Source organism: Sorex araneus, chromosome 5, assembly GCF_027595985.1.
Source record: "Sorex araneus isolate mSorAra2 chromosome 5, mSorAra2.pri, whole genome shotgun sequence".
Classification (NCBI taxonomy): Eukaryota; Metazoa; Chordata; class Mammalia; order Eulipotyphla; family Soricidae; genus Sorex; species Sorex araneus.
Window position 1 is genome coordinate 1,890,148 of NC_073306.1, and position 14,117 is coordinate 1,904,264.

The window sequence follows — 14,117 nt, forward strand, 5'->3', positions numbered from 1 at the left end:
TGCGGTGGGGACAGTGCCACGGGCTGCCCCGAGACAGAAGCAGCACCCGGGGGCCACTGCTACACTCGCCCGTCCTCCACACACGCCCGGGGCTGGCCCTGTCCAGCCCGGACGGTGCCCTGGGGCCCACGCGGGAACCCCCGTCTCCGCAGCAGGCAGCTCCCCGGGGTCCGCACGCAGGGAGCCCGCCCACGGCCACGGCAGGGCCAGTCCCGGGGCCACGCCGGGCAGGCTCACCCTTCCGGATCTTGTCGTGGAAGTTGATGGCGTCCACCGAGGCCGTGACGATGTTGGTCTTGCAGTGGCGTGCGGCCACGATGCCGGCCACCTCATCCATGAGCTTCATGGTGACCCCTGCGGAGGGAAGCGGTCAGGGGGCGGGGCAGGCGCGTGCCGGGCCCGAGGCCCCCCGCCCCGACAGCTGTGGGTGCATAAGGACCTTCTCCCAGGGGCTGACGGGCAGCGCCAGCCCAGACACAGCCGCCCACCACGATGACCCAGTGTCCACACACACGGCCACGGCCACAGCCACGGCAGAGGTGGCTGTGGCACCGGGGGTCAGGACACTGGGGGTCACGGAGAGTGGGGACGGGCGAGGGCGGGGCGGGGCGCACCCCCGTCCTCCTGCAGACCCTCGCCAGACCCCTGAGAGATTGGCGCCTGCTCCGCCTCCTCTAGGAAGGTGGCAGAGAGCAGTGGGTGGCGCCCAAGGCCGGCGGGGCCAGTGTCCGGGCAGCGCACGCCCGGGGCCAGGAAAGGCCGTCAGTGAACAGGGCCCACGGCTGGGAGCGAGGCCAGTTGGGAAGCAGCTTCCAGTTTTCAGGGCACGCGTGGGACCAGCCTGGGCTCCGTCCCTGCGGCCCTCTGGTCCCCGGGCAGAGCCAGGAGTGACCCCGAGTGCCGCCAGGGTGGCACAAAAGCCAAAACCGAACCAGCCAAGACCAAACCCCTGCAAGGGGCCAGAGCGACAGTACAGCAGGCAGGGCGTTCGCCTTGCACGGAACCGACCCGGGTTCGATCCCCGGCATCCCACCTGGTCCCCGAGCACTGCCAGGAGGGATCCCTGAGTTCAGAGCCAGGACTACGCCCCGGGTCATCCCTGAGCCCCGCCGGGGGCCCCGTAGCCGCTGGGCGTCCTGGCAGGACACGGGAGGGCACCGCTCCGGGCCCCACAGCGACCCCTCCCCCTCCCCCCTGCCTGCCCGTCCCTGGGTCACGCCTCCGTGGAGCCTGGTGTGCCGGGGCGGCTGTGACGTGTCCTGTTTCTGTATTTGCCAGCGGCTGCCGCGCGGGGGCGGCCACTATATCAGGAAACCATAGTAAGCGCGTCTCCTCTCAGCCGCCCCGACCCCGGGTAACCGCAAGGGCCCCGCGCCCGGCCCCCGACGGAAGGGCCCTGTGTGTTCCGCGGCAGGAGGAACTGCACACCGACCGGCGGTGGCCGGGGAAGCTCGCGCCTGTGTACCCGGGACCCCGGGCTCCTGACACCGGATGCCAGGAGCGTGAGCTGGGGGCCGGGCACACGGGGAGCTGTCGGGGGGAGCCCCCACTGCCAGCTGTGAGGCCCAAGCCCGCCCTCGTGTCCCCCCGCCCCTCAGCTTAAAGCGGGCTTGTGGGGGGTCGGGCATCTCCGGCCTGGCCAGTGTGGCCCCACGGGCAGACACTCCTGAGGGCTGGCTGAGCCCTGAACCTGCCGACCCCCGGCCCCCCCCACCCTGCAGGAGCCCCTGTGAGTGCCCGGGGGGGCGTGGCCCCAAGGGCAGCAGCCAATGCTGAGCCGACGAGCACCAAACCCCGAGCCCCGGGAGACGGCCCCTTCCACCAGGGGGAAGCGGGCGCCCCCACTGCTGCCTTCCCTTCGAGAAAGGGGGGTCCTGGACTTAGGTCCGTGTGCCAGCCCCACGCCCAGAACCCCAGGACTGTGGGCGTCGCCCTGGGCCCCTGCACTGCCCAGGAGGCCAGCGCCCGGGAAAGGGGGACGAGGGGACGCCCACCCACGGCACCTGTCCCTCGGGGTGTCCCCAGGGCCCACCCCTGCCCACCCCTGTTGTCCCATCACTGCCTGTCCCTCCCTGCCTGTGCCCTGCCTGTCCCTGCCCGTCCCTCCTGTCCCCTGCCCATCCCTGCCCGCCCCTCCCTGCCTAACCCTCCCCGTCCCTGCCCGCTCCTCCCTGCCCGCCCCTGCCTAACCCTCCCTGCCTGTCCCCTGCCCGTCTGCTCAGCGTGGCGGGAAGGAGGTCTGGCCCCCTCGGCTGCGCCCACTCTCTCTCTCCCGACCGCGCAGCCGGAGAAACCAGGTCACCGAGCAGAGCCGCTGCCGGGACAGCAGCCCCTCCCACAGGTGCCGCCAGCCGGTGCCGCCCCCCTGCTCCAGCCCAGCCGCCGGCACCGTGTCCCCCAGGACGGCCCGGAGACCGCGTGCCGGCAGCCGTCCACACCATGGCCCCTGATCGGTCTCCGCGTCCACCCCAGCGGGCGGCGGGGCGGGAGAGCCCGAGTGAGCCTCACGGAGGGGGGTGGGACCCCGAGGGGTGGCCAGTGTGCCCCCAGGGGACAGAGGGACGGGGCCCGGGACGATGGGGAGGCAGGCGGGCTCGGGCCAGGGTGGGCGGCCTCTCACCCAGACTCACACCCAGAACTGGGCCCCCTCCTGGGGGCGGATCCTGACGCTCTCTTTTCTAGCGCCGACACTGGGGTGTTTATTTTTAACTTTTCTTTTTAAGTCTCGGCTCCAAGCTGCCCGCTTCTGCTCCGAGAACAGCTTGCGGCCGGCCCCGTGGGGGTCAGTGCTGTCCCGAGGCCCAGATAACGCAGCGGCCCGGCGTTCCCGCTCCCTGGGGAACGGTCACCAACGCCGTCCGGGGACAGCCCGGCCGTGCCACACAGGCGCCAGGGGCACGGGCCGGCCAGGGCAGCTGTCTCGCACGCGCTATGGCCCCCATCAGGGCCAGCTGGCACTCCGAGCACAGAGCCAGGCCAGCCCCGAGCCCGCTGGGCGGGGCCCCGGAGCCCAGGGCCACCTGCGCCTGAGGGATGAGACGCGGGAGGCGCAGGGTCGATGTCCAGCCCCAGGACATGGCCGCCAACGCCCACCCACTGCTTTCTCCACACGCCCGCGCAGGTGCGTACCACCGGTGGCTCGCGCCTGGCTGCCACATGACACTGTGCCCACAGGAAAGGTCACTGTGGCCCAGGCCCCACACTGCCCTTTACCTCCACAGTCTGCTGAGGCTGACCACTCCAAGGAAGCCGGGGGCAGCGGGAACGGACGGCGATGCCAGCCCCACCCGACCCTCGCTCCCGAGTGTTCCGAATGGCTACACCGGGTGTGGCTCGCGCTCGGGACAGGCAGAGGCCGAGCCCCAGCCCCAAGGGCACAGGAGCCCCCATGGCAGCGCCCTCAGCGCAGCCCCTCCCCCGCCTCAGTGTCCCGAGGGGGCAGGACCCTCCCCCCTCTGACTGGCGGCACTCGGGGAACAGCCCGGCGGCCGCGCGCGGCCCCCTTACCTCCGTGCACGAAGCCGTGCAGCGTGCAGTCCGAAGGCCCCACCAGGTGGATCAGGCTGGACTGGCTGTAGCTGACCGTGTTGGGCTCTGGAATCCAAGGGGGTCACGATGGGCGCGGCCGGGGGCTCCTCTCCGGGGCCCCCGCGGGCCGCAGCAACCCCACCGGGCTCTCCCGCCTCCACCCCGCGGCTCTAGCTCCCTTTCTCCCCCCTGCCCGGCAGAGCAGGTGGGGCCGGACACAGACTCCTCACGCCAGGGCCCCCCTCGGCGCTGCAGCCCCTGCTCCTACCTCAGGGGACCCTCGGACGGACCGACACAGTGCAGGGGGCACAGGCAACTGGGCAGCCTGCCCCACAGACAGGCTTGCAGCGAGAGAGAGAGAGTGTGTGTGTGTGTGTGTGTGTGTGTGTGTGTGTGTGTGTGTGTGTGTGTGTGTGTGTAGAGACTGAGTGTGCAGACTGTGTGTGTGCAGAGACTGTACGTGTGCGTGTGTGTGCACAGAGACTGTGTATGTGTGTGTGTGTGGAGAATGAGTGTGCAGAGACTGTATGTGTGTACATGTGTGTGTGTGCGCAGACTGTATGTGTGTGTGTGCACAGAGACTGTGTGTTTGGGTGCGTGTGTGTCCGAGGACCCTGCACTGTGACGCCCACAGAGAGGAGACGGGGTTCCACACGGCTCTGGCAGGAAGGGGCTCAGGGCGCTTTGCACGAGGCTGACCGGGGTTCGCTCCCCACCACCGCAGGGTCCCGAGCACTGCCAGGAGAGACCCCCAAGAACAGAGCTGGGAGGAAGCCCCAAGCACCACCACGTGTGGCTCCAACACTTTAAAAAAGAATCAGGGGCTGGAGCGATAGCACAGCGGGTAGGGCGTTTGCCTTGCACGCGGCCAACCCGGGTTCGAATCCCAGCATCCCATATGGTCCCCTGAGCACGGCCAGGGGTAATTTCTGAGTGCAGAGCCAGGAGTAACCCCTGTGCATGGCGGGTGTGACCCAAAAAGCAAAAATAAATAAATAAATAAAATAAAAAATAAAAAAGAATCAATTAAAAAAAATAAAGAATTTCTCTATTTTCTAAGGACAGTCAGTGGCCGGCTGTGTTCGGGGTTGCTAGGCAACAGGAGGGCGGGCTGGTTTCTCTGGTCGCTGCAGGCTCGGGGACTGGCAGGCGCGAGGGCACACGGGCCAGGAGGCGGCTGGCCTCGGGCCCAGCCTGTGGACAGGGCGGGAGGGCGCCAGGCCTTGCACACACTGCCCTTTCCTGCGCATCGCGGCTCCCCCGAGAGCAGCACACCTGTCACGCCCAGCCACGGGCCACGGCACAGGCCACAGGACCATAGCACATGCCACAGTGCCATCGTACAGGTCACGGTGCCAAGGCACGGGCCACAGGGCCACTGCACAGCCCCAGAAGCCCTGGGAGAGGGAGGGTCTGGGAGGCCGCCGGGCCTGCAGGCCGCACCGCGCACAAGAGGCTCCCAGACCCCGGGCAGCCCCGCCCTCCTTTCAGAGCCTGAAGGGCACGTGGCCTTCAAAGTCCAGCACGGCCAGCTGCAGGGAAGCAGCCCGCCCCCTGCAGGAGTGGACGCACCAGGGAAACGTCACAGCCCGGGGCAACACAGACGGGGTCCGACGGGGCCCCCCGGGCAGACTGACGAGGAGCCGGGAGGTGGGGCTCCCCCGTCTCTCCGAGACCCCCGTAGCCTCAGCACGGGCCTGGCTGCACCCGACCCGACCCGGCACCCCCAGAGGCCAGCAGGAAACGGCCACGGTCGGGCACCCTCCCCGGCCAGGACCCCCTCACTGCGCCCACCCGCCTGCCCCTCGGTGCTGCCGGGACACACGGGCCCCCGAGGGCTGGGCCACAGGGGTCCCCAGACTGGACACTGCCTGAGGCCTCCAGCCCCCGCGCCCCCCCCGCGGCACCCACCGGGGTTCAGCACGGGCTGTGCGATGTCCCCGTCCCTCCACTTGGTCTCCATGCGCTCCAGCTTCTGGGCCTCATACCTCTTGCGGCCCTCCTCCTCCTGCTCCTGCCGCGAGTACTGGGCGCGGTGGGGGGGGGAGTCAGGCCACCCCCAGGGGCCCAGCTCCCCCGCCTCCCGGCACGCCCCACCCCTCCCAACGCCCATGTTCTCACCCCGGGGGGCCCAGGGAGCACCCCGAGGGGAGGCAGTGGCTGAGCACGGGGACCCGGGACGGGGCGACGGTCAGCAGGGAGTGGACAGCGCTAGGAGGAAACTGCACCCCGCGCGCTGCCCACTCCCCGGCAGACGGGTGGCCCGTGGCCTCCAGGCAGTGTCTGTCCCTGGCCGGTGCCCAAGGGCCTGTGGACACTGGGGGCGGGAGCACGGTCTGGCCGGCCAGGGCCCGCTCAGCAGCCCCCTGGGACCCCTAGGGCCCCTCCAGGCGGGCACACGGCCGCACGGGACATCAGTGCCCGGCGCTACCCCGGGGCCACTCGTCCATCCGCCTCTGGCCACGGTCAGCAGCGGCGCCTCCAGGAGGGATGGGAGGACTCGGGGGCCGGGGGCGGGCAGCGGCCAGGGAGAGTCTCGTGTCCACCCCAGGAGCTGCCCCCGGGTCTGGCCCACGGGCGGGGGCGGGGTCCTCACCACGACGGGCGGCACCTCCAGGACCTTGTCCACGTTCCGAAGGGACAGGGGCACGTACCACAGGGTGGCCTTGTTGGTCAGCTTCTTGGTCCCTGCGGGGGAGGGGGCGGCTGGGGGCTCCTGCACGCAGCCTCGGCCGGGCGACCGCCCATCACCCGGGGTCCCTTTTTGGGAGGCCTTGGGGGGCCACTGGTGCTGGGCTCTCCCCGGCCTCAGCCTGGAGCGCAGACCCCCCACAGGGCCACCCTGCCGGGCTGCTGCGGGCACAGGAATGTTCCGGAAGCCCGAGCTGGGCAGGGCTGCTGGGCGCCACAGGGCCCCGGTGGCAGGAGCCGCTCCTGTGCTCTCGCCGGATATAAAGGGCCGGGGAGGGCGGGGCGGGAGCAGGACAGGACAGGCGGGTGGGGGTGGGGCGGACGGACAGAAGGATGGACCCCTGTGTGCCCCCCCACAGTGCTCCCGGGGAGGGCGGGGCGAGAGCGGGACGGACACGGGAGTGGGGCAGACAGACGGACGGCCCCCTGTGTGCGCCCCCCCACAGTGCTCCCGGGGAGGGCGGGACGGACAGACGGACGCCCCCGTGCGGGCTCCTACCCGTGAGGATGTTCTCGGACATGACGTGCACCTGGACCTCCACGGAGTGCCGGGACGTGTAGGTGATCTCCGCGCTCACGTGCGCCACCTCCCCGATGCACATGGGCGACAGGAAGTCCGTGCGCTCCACGCGCGCCAGGGCCGCCACGCAGCGCTCCTGGAGCAGGGGTGAGGCGGCGGGCAGCAGGGGTGAGGCGGCGGGCAGCAGGGGTGAGGCGGCGGGCAGGGCAGCTGCAGCCCCTCTGCCTGGGCCCCCTGCCCCGCCCCCGGCCCCCGGGAGGTCAAGCTCACAGACACGCTTGTCCTCCAAGAACCTTGGCCCACATGTGCCGACCTGGCCGGCCGAGAAGGGGCCGGGCGCGAGGCTGCCGGGCGGGTCGTGCCACCCTCCCGGCTCCCCACCCGGGGCACAGGACCATGGCCAGCCGTGTCCCCGCCTGCCACAGGCTGCCCTCGCTGCCCACAGGTGCACAGGGCACTGGATCCCCCTCCACAAACACGCGTGACACCAAGTGTACAGACATGTGCACGGCAGGTGTGTGCATTCACACGTTTCTCACATGGGTGCACGCATTGTACACACGTGTGTTCATTCACACGGACATAGGTGCACACGAACATGTACATGAACACACCTCACACACCCATACACATGCGTGAGTGCAGACATACACGCCGAGACACAGCTTCGGCGAGAGCGAAGCAAGCGGCAGCGCAGTCCCTGGAGACATCGGCGTGGCTCTAGCGCCACCCACTGGCAGAGCCTGGGAAGGACCAGGAAGGAGGGGTGGCCCCCCACCCCCGAATTTCCTGGCCCCCTGCTGCTTCCCCCACCTTCGGCTCCGCGGGTCCCTCGCCCCATCATGCCGCCCTGCAGAGCCCCTTCGGTTAACGCCTGCTTCACGCCCCCACCCTGACCAGGCGGGCAGGGCCCTGGGTGAGGGGAACGTAGTTTGGGGGGCCCGGATGGGGGACAGGCGGCAGCTCTGAGGGGCGGTCCGGTGTGGGGGGCAGGGCAGTTGGGCCAGGGCTGCCGGGTGAGGATGGGGCAGGACCCCCGGCCCGGGAGGAACCCAGGAGCTCTCCTGCCCCTTGGTGCCCGCCTACCTGCACCCACCCGCTGCAGGGAAGCCGGCGGTGCGCGAGGGGCCCCGAGGGCGAGAGCGGGGAGGGCCGAACCCCATCCCGAGGGCAGCCCCCCCACGCCTGAGGTCCGGAGAGGGCACGGGCCCCAACCACCCCGTCTCCACGGACAGACGGACACAGACAGACGGGCACAGCACCCCCAGGGTGCACGGAGAACAGAGGACTGAGCCCCCGCACAGGACTTGGAGAAGGACGAGAGGGGACACCGCCTCCAGCAGCCCCTGAAGGACCCTCGCACCCGCACCCAGCTCCTGGCCCCTCCAGGCAGCCCCGGCTCTGCCCCGCCCCCGCGGCCAGCAGGGGGCGCCCATGGGCTGCCTTCCAGCCCTCCCCATCCATTCAAGCCCACTCACATGCACACACATACACACTGCACACACATTGCACATACATACATGCTCACATGTGTGCTTTACATGAACACACATGCTGCACACACATATACATGCAACTCACATCTACGTGTCACACACATATTTATGCCACACACCTGAACATGTTGCACCCACCCACACGTACATGCTACATACTCACATACATGACATACATGGTGCACACACATACATACATGACACACGTGCACAGCCCCACCTCCACCCCCAGCTCTGCGCCGGGGACACACAAGGGGCCAACACAGGCTACTCTCAGGTGTGCCCAGCACCCCCCCCCCCAGCCTGCCTGCTGCCCCGCCCCGGGCACCCCCCGCCGCGCTCACCCCGTTCTGCTGGCTGTTGCAGTGGCGGGTGCTGATGATGGCGCCCGCCTCCTCGATCATCTTCAGGATGGTGCCCCCGTGCACGTTGCCCGCCACGTTGGCGTCGTCAGGCCGCATGATCCTGGGAGGGGAGGGGGTGACGTCTCAGGGAGAGACCCTTCCCTCCACACCGCGCCCACCCCAGACGCGAGGAAGGAACTTTCTGGACTCTTCTCGGGGGTGGGCTGGGGGTGGACCCGCGGGGCGGGGCTGACGGGGTCCGGTCCCCTGAGGGTGGGGGGTGACGCGACACGGGACCCCAGGAAGGCCTTGCGTGTGGCAGGAAGGGGGGCCCGCCCTCCGCTGGGGTCTGAGGACAGCGCTGCCCAGCGGCCCGGGCACTCCCGGGCAGGTGGGGCCTCCCGGCGGGCAGCCCGGCCCCGACGGAGCAGGGGCGGGACCGAGGGGCCCTGAGAGACCAGAGACCCCAGGCTCCACCCGCCCGCCGGGCCCCGGGCCCCGACACGCTCTGATCCACGAAGGGGCAAAGCCCAAGGCCACCGCAGTCACACATGTGCACCCCGCCCTGCAGCAGGGGCGAGGGCTGCCGGCCTGGCCCCGCCCCTCAGGTGACCGCGGGGCTCAGGACGCCCCAGCCCAGTATGACAGTCAAGAGCGGGACAAACCCCCTCGGGAGCAGAGCCAGGTGACACTGACCCAGTGACACCCGGCCCAGTGTGACACCACAGCCCAGAGACACACCCGCTGCCACCAACCCTGGGCCACCCGGTATGAGCGAGCGACCGACACACCCAGGGTGACGAGACGCCCAGCGCGAGGCCGCCGAGCTGGGGTGCCGCCACCACGACACCGGAGGGGCCTGGGGGCTGCTTCAGGGAAGGCCTCGCCCCTCCGTCCCCCACGCCTATCCCAGAGCTCAGCTCGGCGCCCCCCTCCCGGGACGCTGATGGGCACCCGATGGTGACACGGGTGACAGGGCCGCAGGGCCACACCCAGGAAGCGCCCACCTGGACTCAGGAAAGCTCCAGCAGGAAGCGGCTCCTGGGCTGGCCAGAGGCAGGGCGGGGCGGGGAGGGCCAGGGGGTGAGGAAGGGGTGGGGTGTCCCAAGGGGGGGAACAGAAACCTGCCCTCGGGCCCAGGCACCCCCACCCCGCCCCCAGCCGGAGCCCAGCCTCGGGTTTGAATCCCGCCCTGCACTGGAAGCCCCTGGGCTGGCACACAAGAATCTAGAACCTTCCAGCCTCTCCAGCTCCCAGGCTGCTGAGGGGGTGTCAGTCAGGTGCGGGGGACAGAGGGGCGTGAGGGGCAGGTCGGGGTCGGCCTCCACCTGCACCCAGGAAAGCCCGGAGTGTCCTGAGCCGCTGGACACTGCAGACGGAGGACGGTCGCCCACCCAGGGCCAGTGCCAGGGCTGGTGGCACCGGATCGGCCCCCAGCAGAGGCAGGAGAGGGGGACGCCAGAGCCCCGGCCAGCGGGTGGGCTCCTGCCCCCCGCCCCACAGGGGCCCTGGCGGGGGGGCCCGCCTTCAGAGCAGCATGTGGTGGGGGGGCCCAAAACACCATCAATAAAAGGCTGGAGGGGCCGAGGACGGAGGGGGAGGGTCTGGGCGAGTCGGGCGCAGGGCAGGACTGACCGGCCCCTGGCCTCGGCCCTCGGGGTCACCCCGGGACAGACCAGCCCAGGCAGCGAGCGACTGAGCCCCCCGACCTGCTCGGGGCCGACCTAGACCACACGGGCAGGTTGGGGGTCCGTGGCGGCTGCACCCCTGCGGCCCCGCGGGAGGGGCGGGCCTTGCCTCCCGCCAGCGCCCAGGAGGCCCCACTGACCTGGGCTGCAAGGACCAGCCCGGAAACTGGGGTGACTCTGGGGAGCGCCCGAGGGACAGAGGGGTGGACAGGCGGACAGACAGACAGACAGACAGTCGGACGGACGGAGCTGCCGGGCCCTCCTCATGGGAGGGGCGGGCACGGCTGGAGCTTGCTCTGTCCGGCAGGGCCAGCCTGGCTCGTACTTCCAGGACGGCGGTGCCCGCACCCCCCGGAACCCCGCGCCAGCCCGGGGACGCCACAGCTGCACCCCACCTCAGTGGGGGCGGCGAGCGGGTACCTGCTCAGCTGCCAGGCCATGCCAGGGTGTCCGCCGACTCCTGCCACGCTGGGCTCTGAGGGAGCACCCCACTTCCGGGACTGCCCGCCCTCCCCAGGAAGGGGACCGCCAGCTGCCCGTTGCCCGGGAAACGTCACCATAAATAATGACGGTGGAGATAAAGATCGCGGGGACAGCACAGCTCCCGGCTGGAGGGGCCCCGGGGCCTGGGAACAGCCCCACCCGCGGGGCCCGAGGAGGACACACGTCTGGTGCCCCACGTGGCCCCCGGGGGTCGCCTTCCTGGGAACCCTGCAGCCTCCAGGTGCAAAGTCGGCAGGAAGTGGGGTCCAGCACGCCCCTTCCTTCCTGGCCCCGGGAGGGCAGCGGGCACGGGCGGTGACAGGCCCTTATCTGCACCCACACTGCCGCCACCGCCGTTTGGCCGCAGGCCTGTGCTGCAGCTCCCACCAGCAGCCCTGACGCCACCTTCCCGCCACAGCAGAGAACATTCCAGAACGAGCAGCGCGCCATCTGCCTGGCGGGGCAGGGGGAGCCGGGCGGGACCACGCGGGGCACTGGCACGGGAGCTGCCACAGCCGGCGACTCGAGGTGGGGGGTGGGGGGCGAGTCTGGGGCCCTGCCCCTGGTCACCCCCCGGGCCCTGCAGAGCTGGGCACAGCCCGCCAGGCCCGGGGGCACAGGAACAAGGGGGGCCGCACCCCGAGGCCAGCAGCCCCCCAGCCCCCCGCGCTGCCCCTGAGGCCTGGGCAGGTCCATCTCCTACCTGGGGGACCCTCCGCAGCCGTGGGCACCCACCCCCTCGGCTGATCACAGCCTGACCCGCACCCGGGGTCAGCATGGCGCGGACATGGCGTCGTGGCCCCCTGAGCTGCCCCCTGGCGGGCGTCAGGGGCGTCAGGGGCCTCTGGACGGGGCTGGGCCTGGCCTCCCCCGCCCCCGCCCCTCCCGCCTCCTGGGGTCACTCCCGGGCCGCGGGCCCTGTGGTGCATGGAAGCATCTTTGTTCTCCGCAGGCCCCAGCCCCGCCCACTCCCACTGCAGGCCCCGCTGGACGGGTGGACGGTGTCCCCGACCGCTGACCCTGGGCCTGGCCCTCCTGGGGCCCGCGTGCCCCGCCCACCACTCGAGCCTGGGCGTGGAGGGGGTGCAGGGGCGAGGGGGCCTCGGCGGGGACGCGGGGAAGGGCGGTGCCGAGCCCCAGCCCGGCCGTCTGCCCCGAGACGTGGCCAGGGGCAGCTTCCGTGCACCCAGCCATCTTCCCCTTTCCTGAGGGGGGTCAGGGCAGACCCGGCAGTGCTCAGGCTGCTCACAGCTCAGTGCTCCGGAGCATGTCTGGCCAAGTGCCGTAGATCGACTGGGGGGGGGCCCATGTGACGCCTGGCCGCCCCCAGGCGTGTCCGCAGCACGAGCCCCAGTGCGGGGTCCTGGGGCACCCGAGGGAAGCGGCCCGTGTCTGCGCAGGCCCGTCCCCCAGGGGGGGAGGCCCAGGCAGGCGGGCCCCGGGGAGGCAGTGAGGGCCTGCGAGGAGCCCGTGTGAGCCCTGCAGCTCAGCAGAGCAGTGCTCCCCGTCTCCACACCAGCGTGCCCCCAGCTGGCCGAGGGTCGCCGAGGGGGCAGAGGGACAGCACACGGGGAGGGCGTCTGCCTTGCACGTGGCCAACCCAGGCTCGATCCCCGGCATCGTAGGGTCCCCCGAGCACCGCTGGGTGTGGCCCCCAAACAAACCCCAAAATTGCTAGGAGGGGCCCCCAGTGCCCCTGCGCACTGCTGGGGAGACCCCACCCACCCCCCCGCACCTGGCAGAACCAGCCGACCCTGAGGGCGGGCGGGGCCGGGCGCTGCTCACGGCTCCTGAGGCTTGCGAGGGCCACCAAGAAATGCAGGCGCCGGGGGCTGGAGCAATAGCACAGCGGGTAGGACGTTTGCCTTGCATGCGGCCGACCGGGGTTCGATTCCCAGCATCCCTTATGGTCCCCTGAGCACCGCCAGGGGTGATTCCTGAGTGCAGAGCCAGGAGTAACCCCTGTGCATCGCCAGGTGTGACCCAAAAAGCAAAAAAAAAAAAAAAAAAAAAGAAATGCAGGCGCCGGAGCCATAGGACAGTGGCCGGACACCTGCCTGGCATGTGGCTGGCCCGGGTTCGATCCCTGGCACCACACGGGGTCCCCCAAGCACCACCAGGAGTGACCCCTGAGCACTGCCAGGTGTGGTCCCCTCAGAAAAAAAAAAAACCCACGTGGAAGCTGAGTTCCAACAGAGGCGCCAGGCCCTGGGCCCACTGAAGGGGGCACCGGGGCCACAGCAAGGAATTCGGAGCCGCGGGTGTCAGGCCGCCCCACCCCACCCCGAGGACAGCGTCCCCCGCCTCCCGCCCGGTGCCCGGCCGTCCAGGAGCAGAGACGAGGCAGACCACCGAGACTGTCTGCCCGGGCCTGCCCACCCCGCTGGGGGTCTCGGGGACCTCGTTCCACGGCTGGTCACCAGCGACCGACTCAGCCTCGGCTCCTGCCTCCATCCCTGGGGTAGAGCCGGGCCGGCCCCTTCCTCAGGCGGGGGTGCCCCGAGCCGCCTGGCCTCGCGCCCAGATTTGGGCGGTGCCTCTCGGCCCTAGGCGCCCAGGGTGCCCTCTGCGGGAGCTGCCTACGCGCCGGGGGGCACCAGCCCCGCGCGTGTCCGCGCGTGTCCTGGCAGGGGGCCACAGTGCAGCCGCACCTGGGCTCTCGGGGCCTCGCCCGCCCGGCCCTGCCCGCCCGGCACGACACACCCCTGGCTCGGGCTCTGCCTATGGGGCCTGGACACGCGTGCTGGAACCCAGGACGTGGCGGGGAGGGCGGGGCCCGGCTTGGGCTGCCCCTGCCACAGGCCAGCACCAACAGGCCCCGTCCGGCCTGGGGGCTCCGAGGCACACGGGCAGGGGGTCTGCCGCCGGACCTCGTGTGGCCCCAACAGGCCCCACGGGACGCGGGAGGCTAGCACGGGGAGCCTCGCCCTCCACCCCGCTGGCCCCCCACAGCCCAAAACACACGAGGGAGAGAAACTGAGTCCTCGGATGACCCCTGGGGGTGGAAGTTCAGAGAGGCCCACAGCAGATCGGGGGCAAGACCCCCACAGGAGTGGACAGGAAACAGGGTGCCCGGACCAGACAGCCGTGACGCAAGCAGCATTCGGGGTCCGAGGGGCAGGGGACCAGGCAGGGGGCTGGCCACGCCCCCTGAGCCCAGAAATGGGGCGACGAGGCGGGTGTGTGGAGGGTGCGTGGTGACCGGAGACACGGGCATCAGGGGGAGGACATGGCCCGGCCAGCACTGCAGCCCAGCAAAGGGGCCAGGCCGGCCGCGAGCACAGGGAGCGGGCGGGCATCCACCCTGCAGCCGCCTCGGGCTCCCCCCGGCACCCCCCGGGGTCCCCTGAGCCCCACCAGGAGCGAT

General features: G+C 70.9%; 1 protein-coding gene across 1 annotated transcript in view; it reads right to left on the reverse strand.

Annotated features, from left to right (window-relative positions):
• The window catches only part of ACOT7 (acyl-CoA thioesterase 7), a 31,626-nt gene that overhangs the window by 7,288 nt on the left and 10,221 nt on the right, over positions 1–14,117 (reverse strand). Inside the window, 6 exon segments of the mRNA XM_055137581.1 lie at positions 238–354; positions 3,508–3,594; positions 5,440–5,554; positions 6,125–6,216; positions 6,719–6,875; positions 8,580–8,700. Of these exon segments, the coding sequence (XP_054993556.1) occupies positions 238–354; positions 3,508–3,594; positions 5,440–5,554; positions 6,125–6,216; positions 6,719–6,875; positions 8,580–8,700 (689 nt within the window).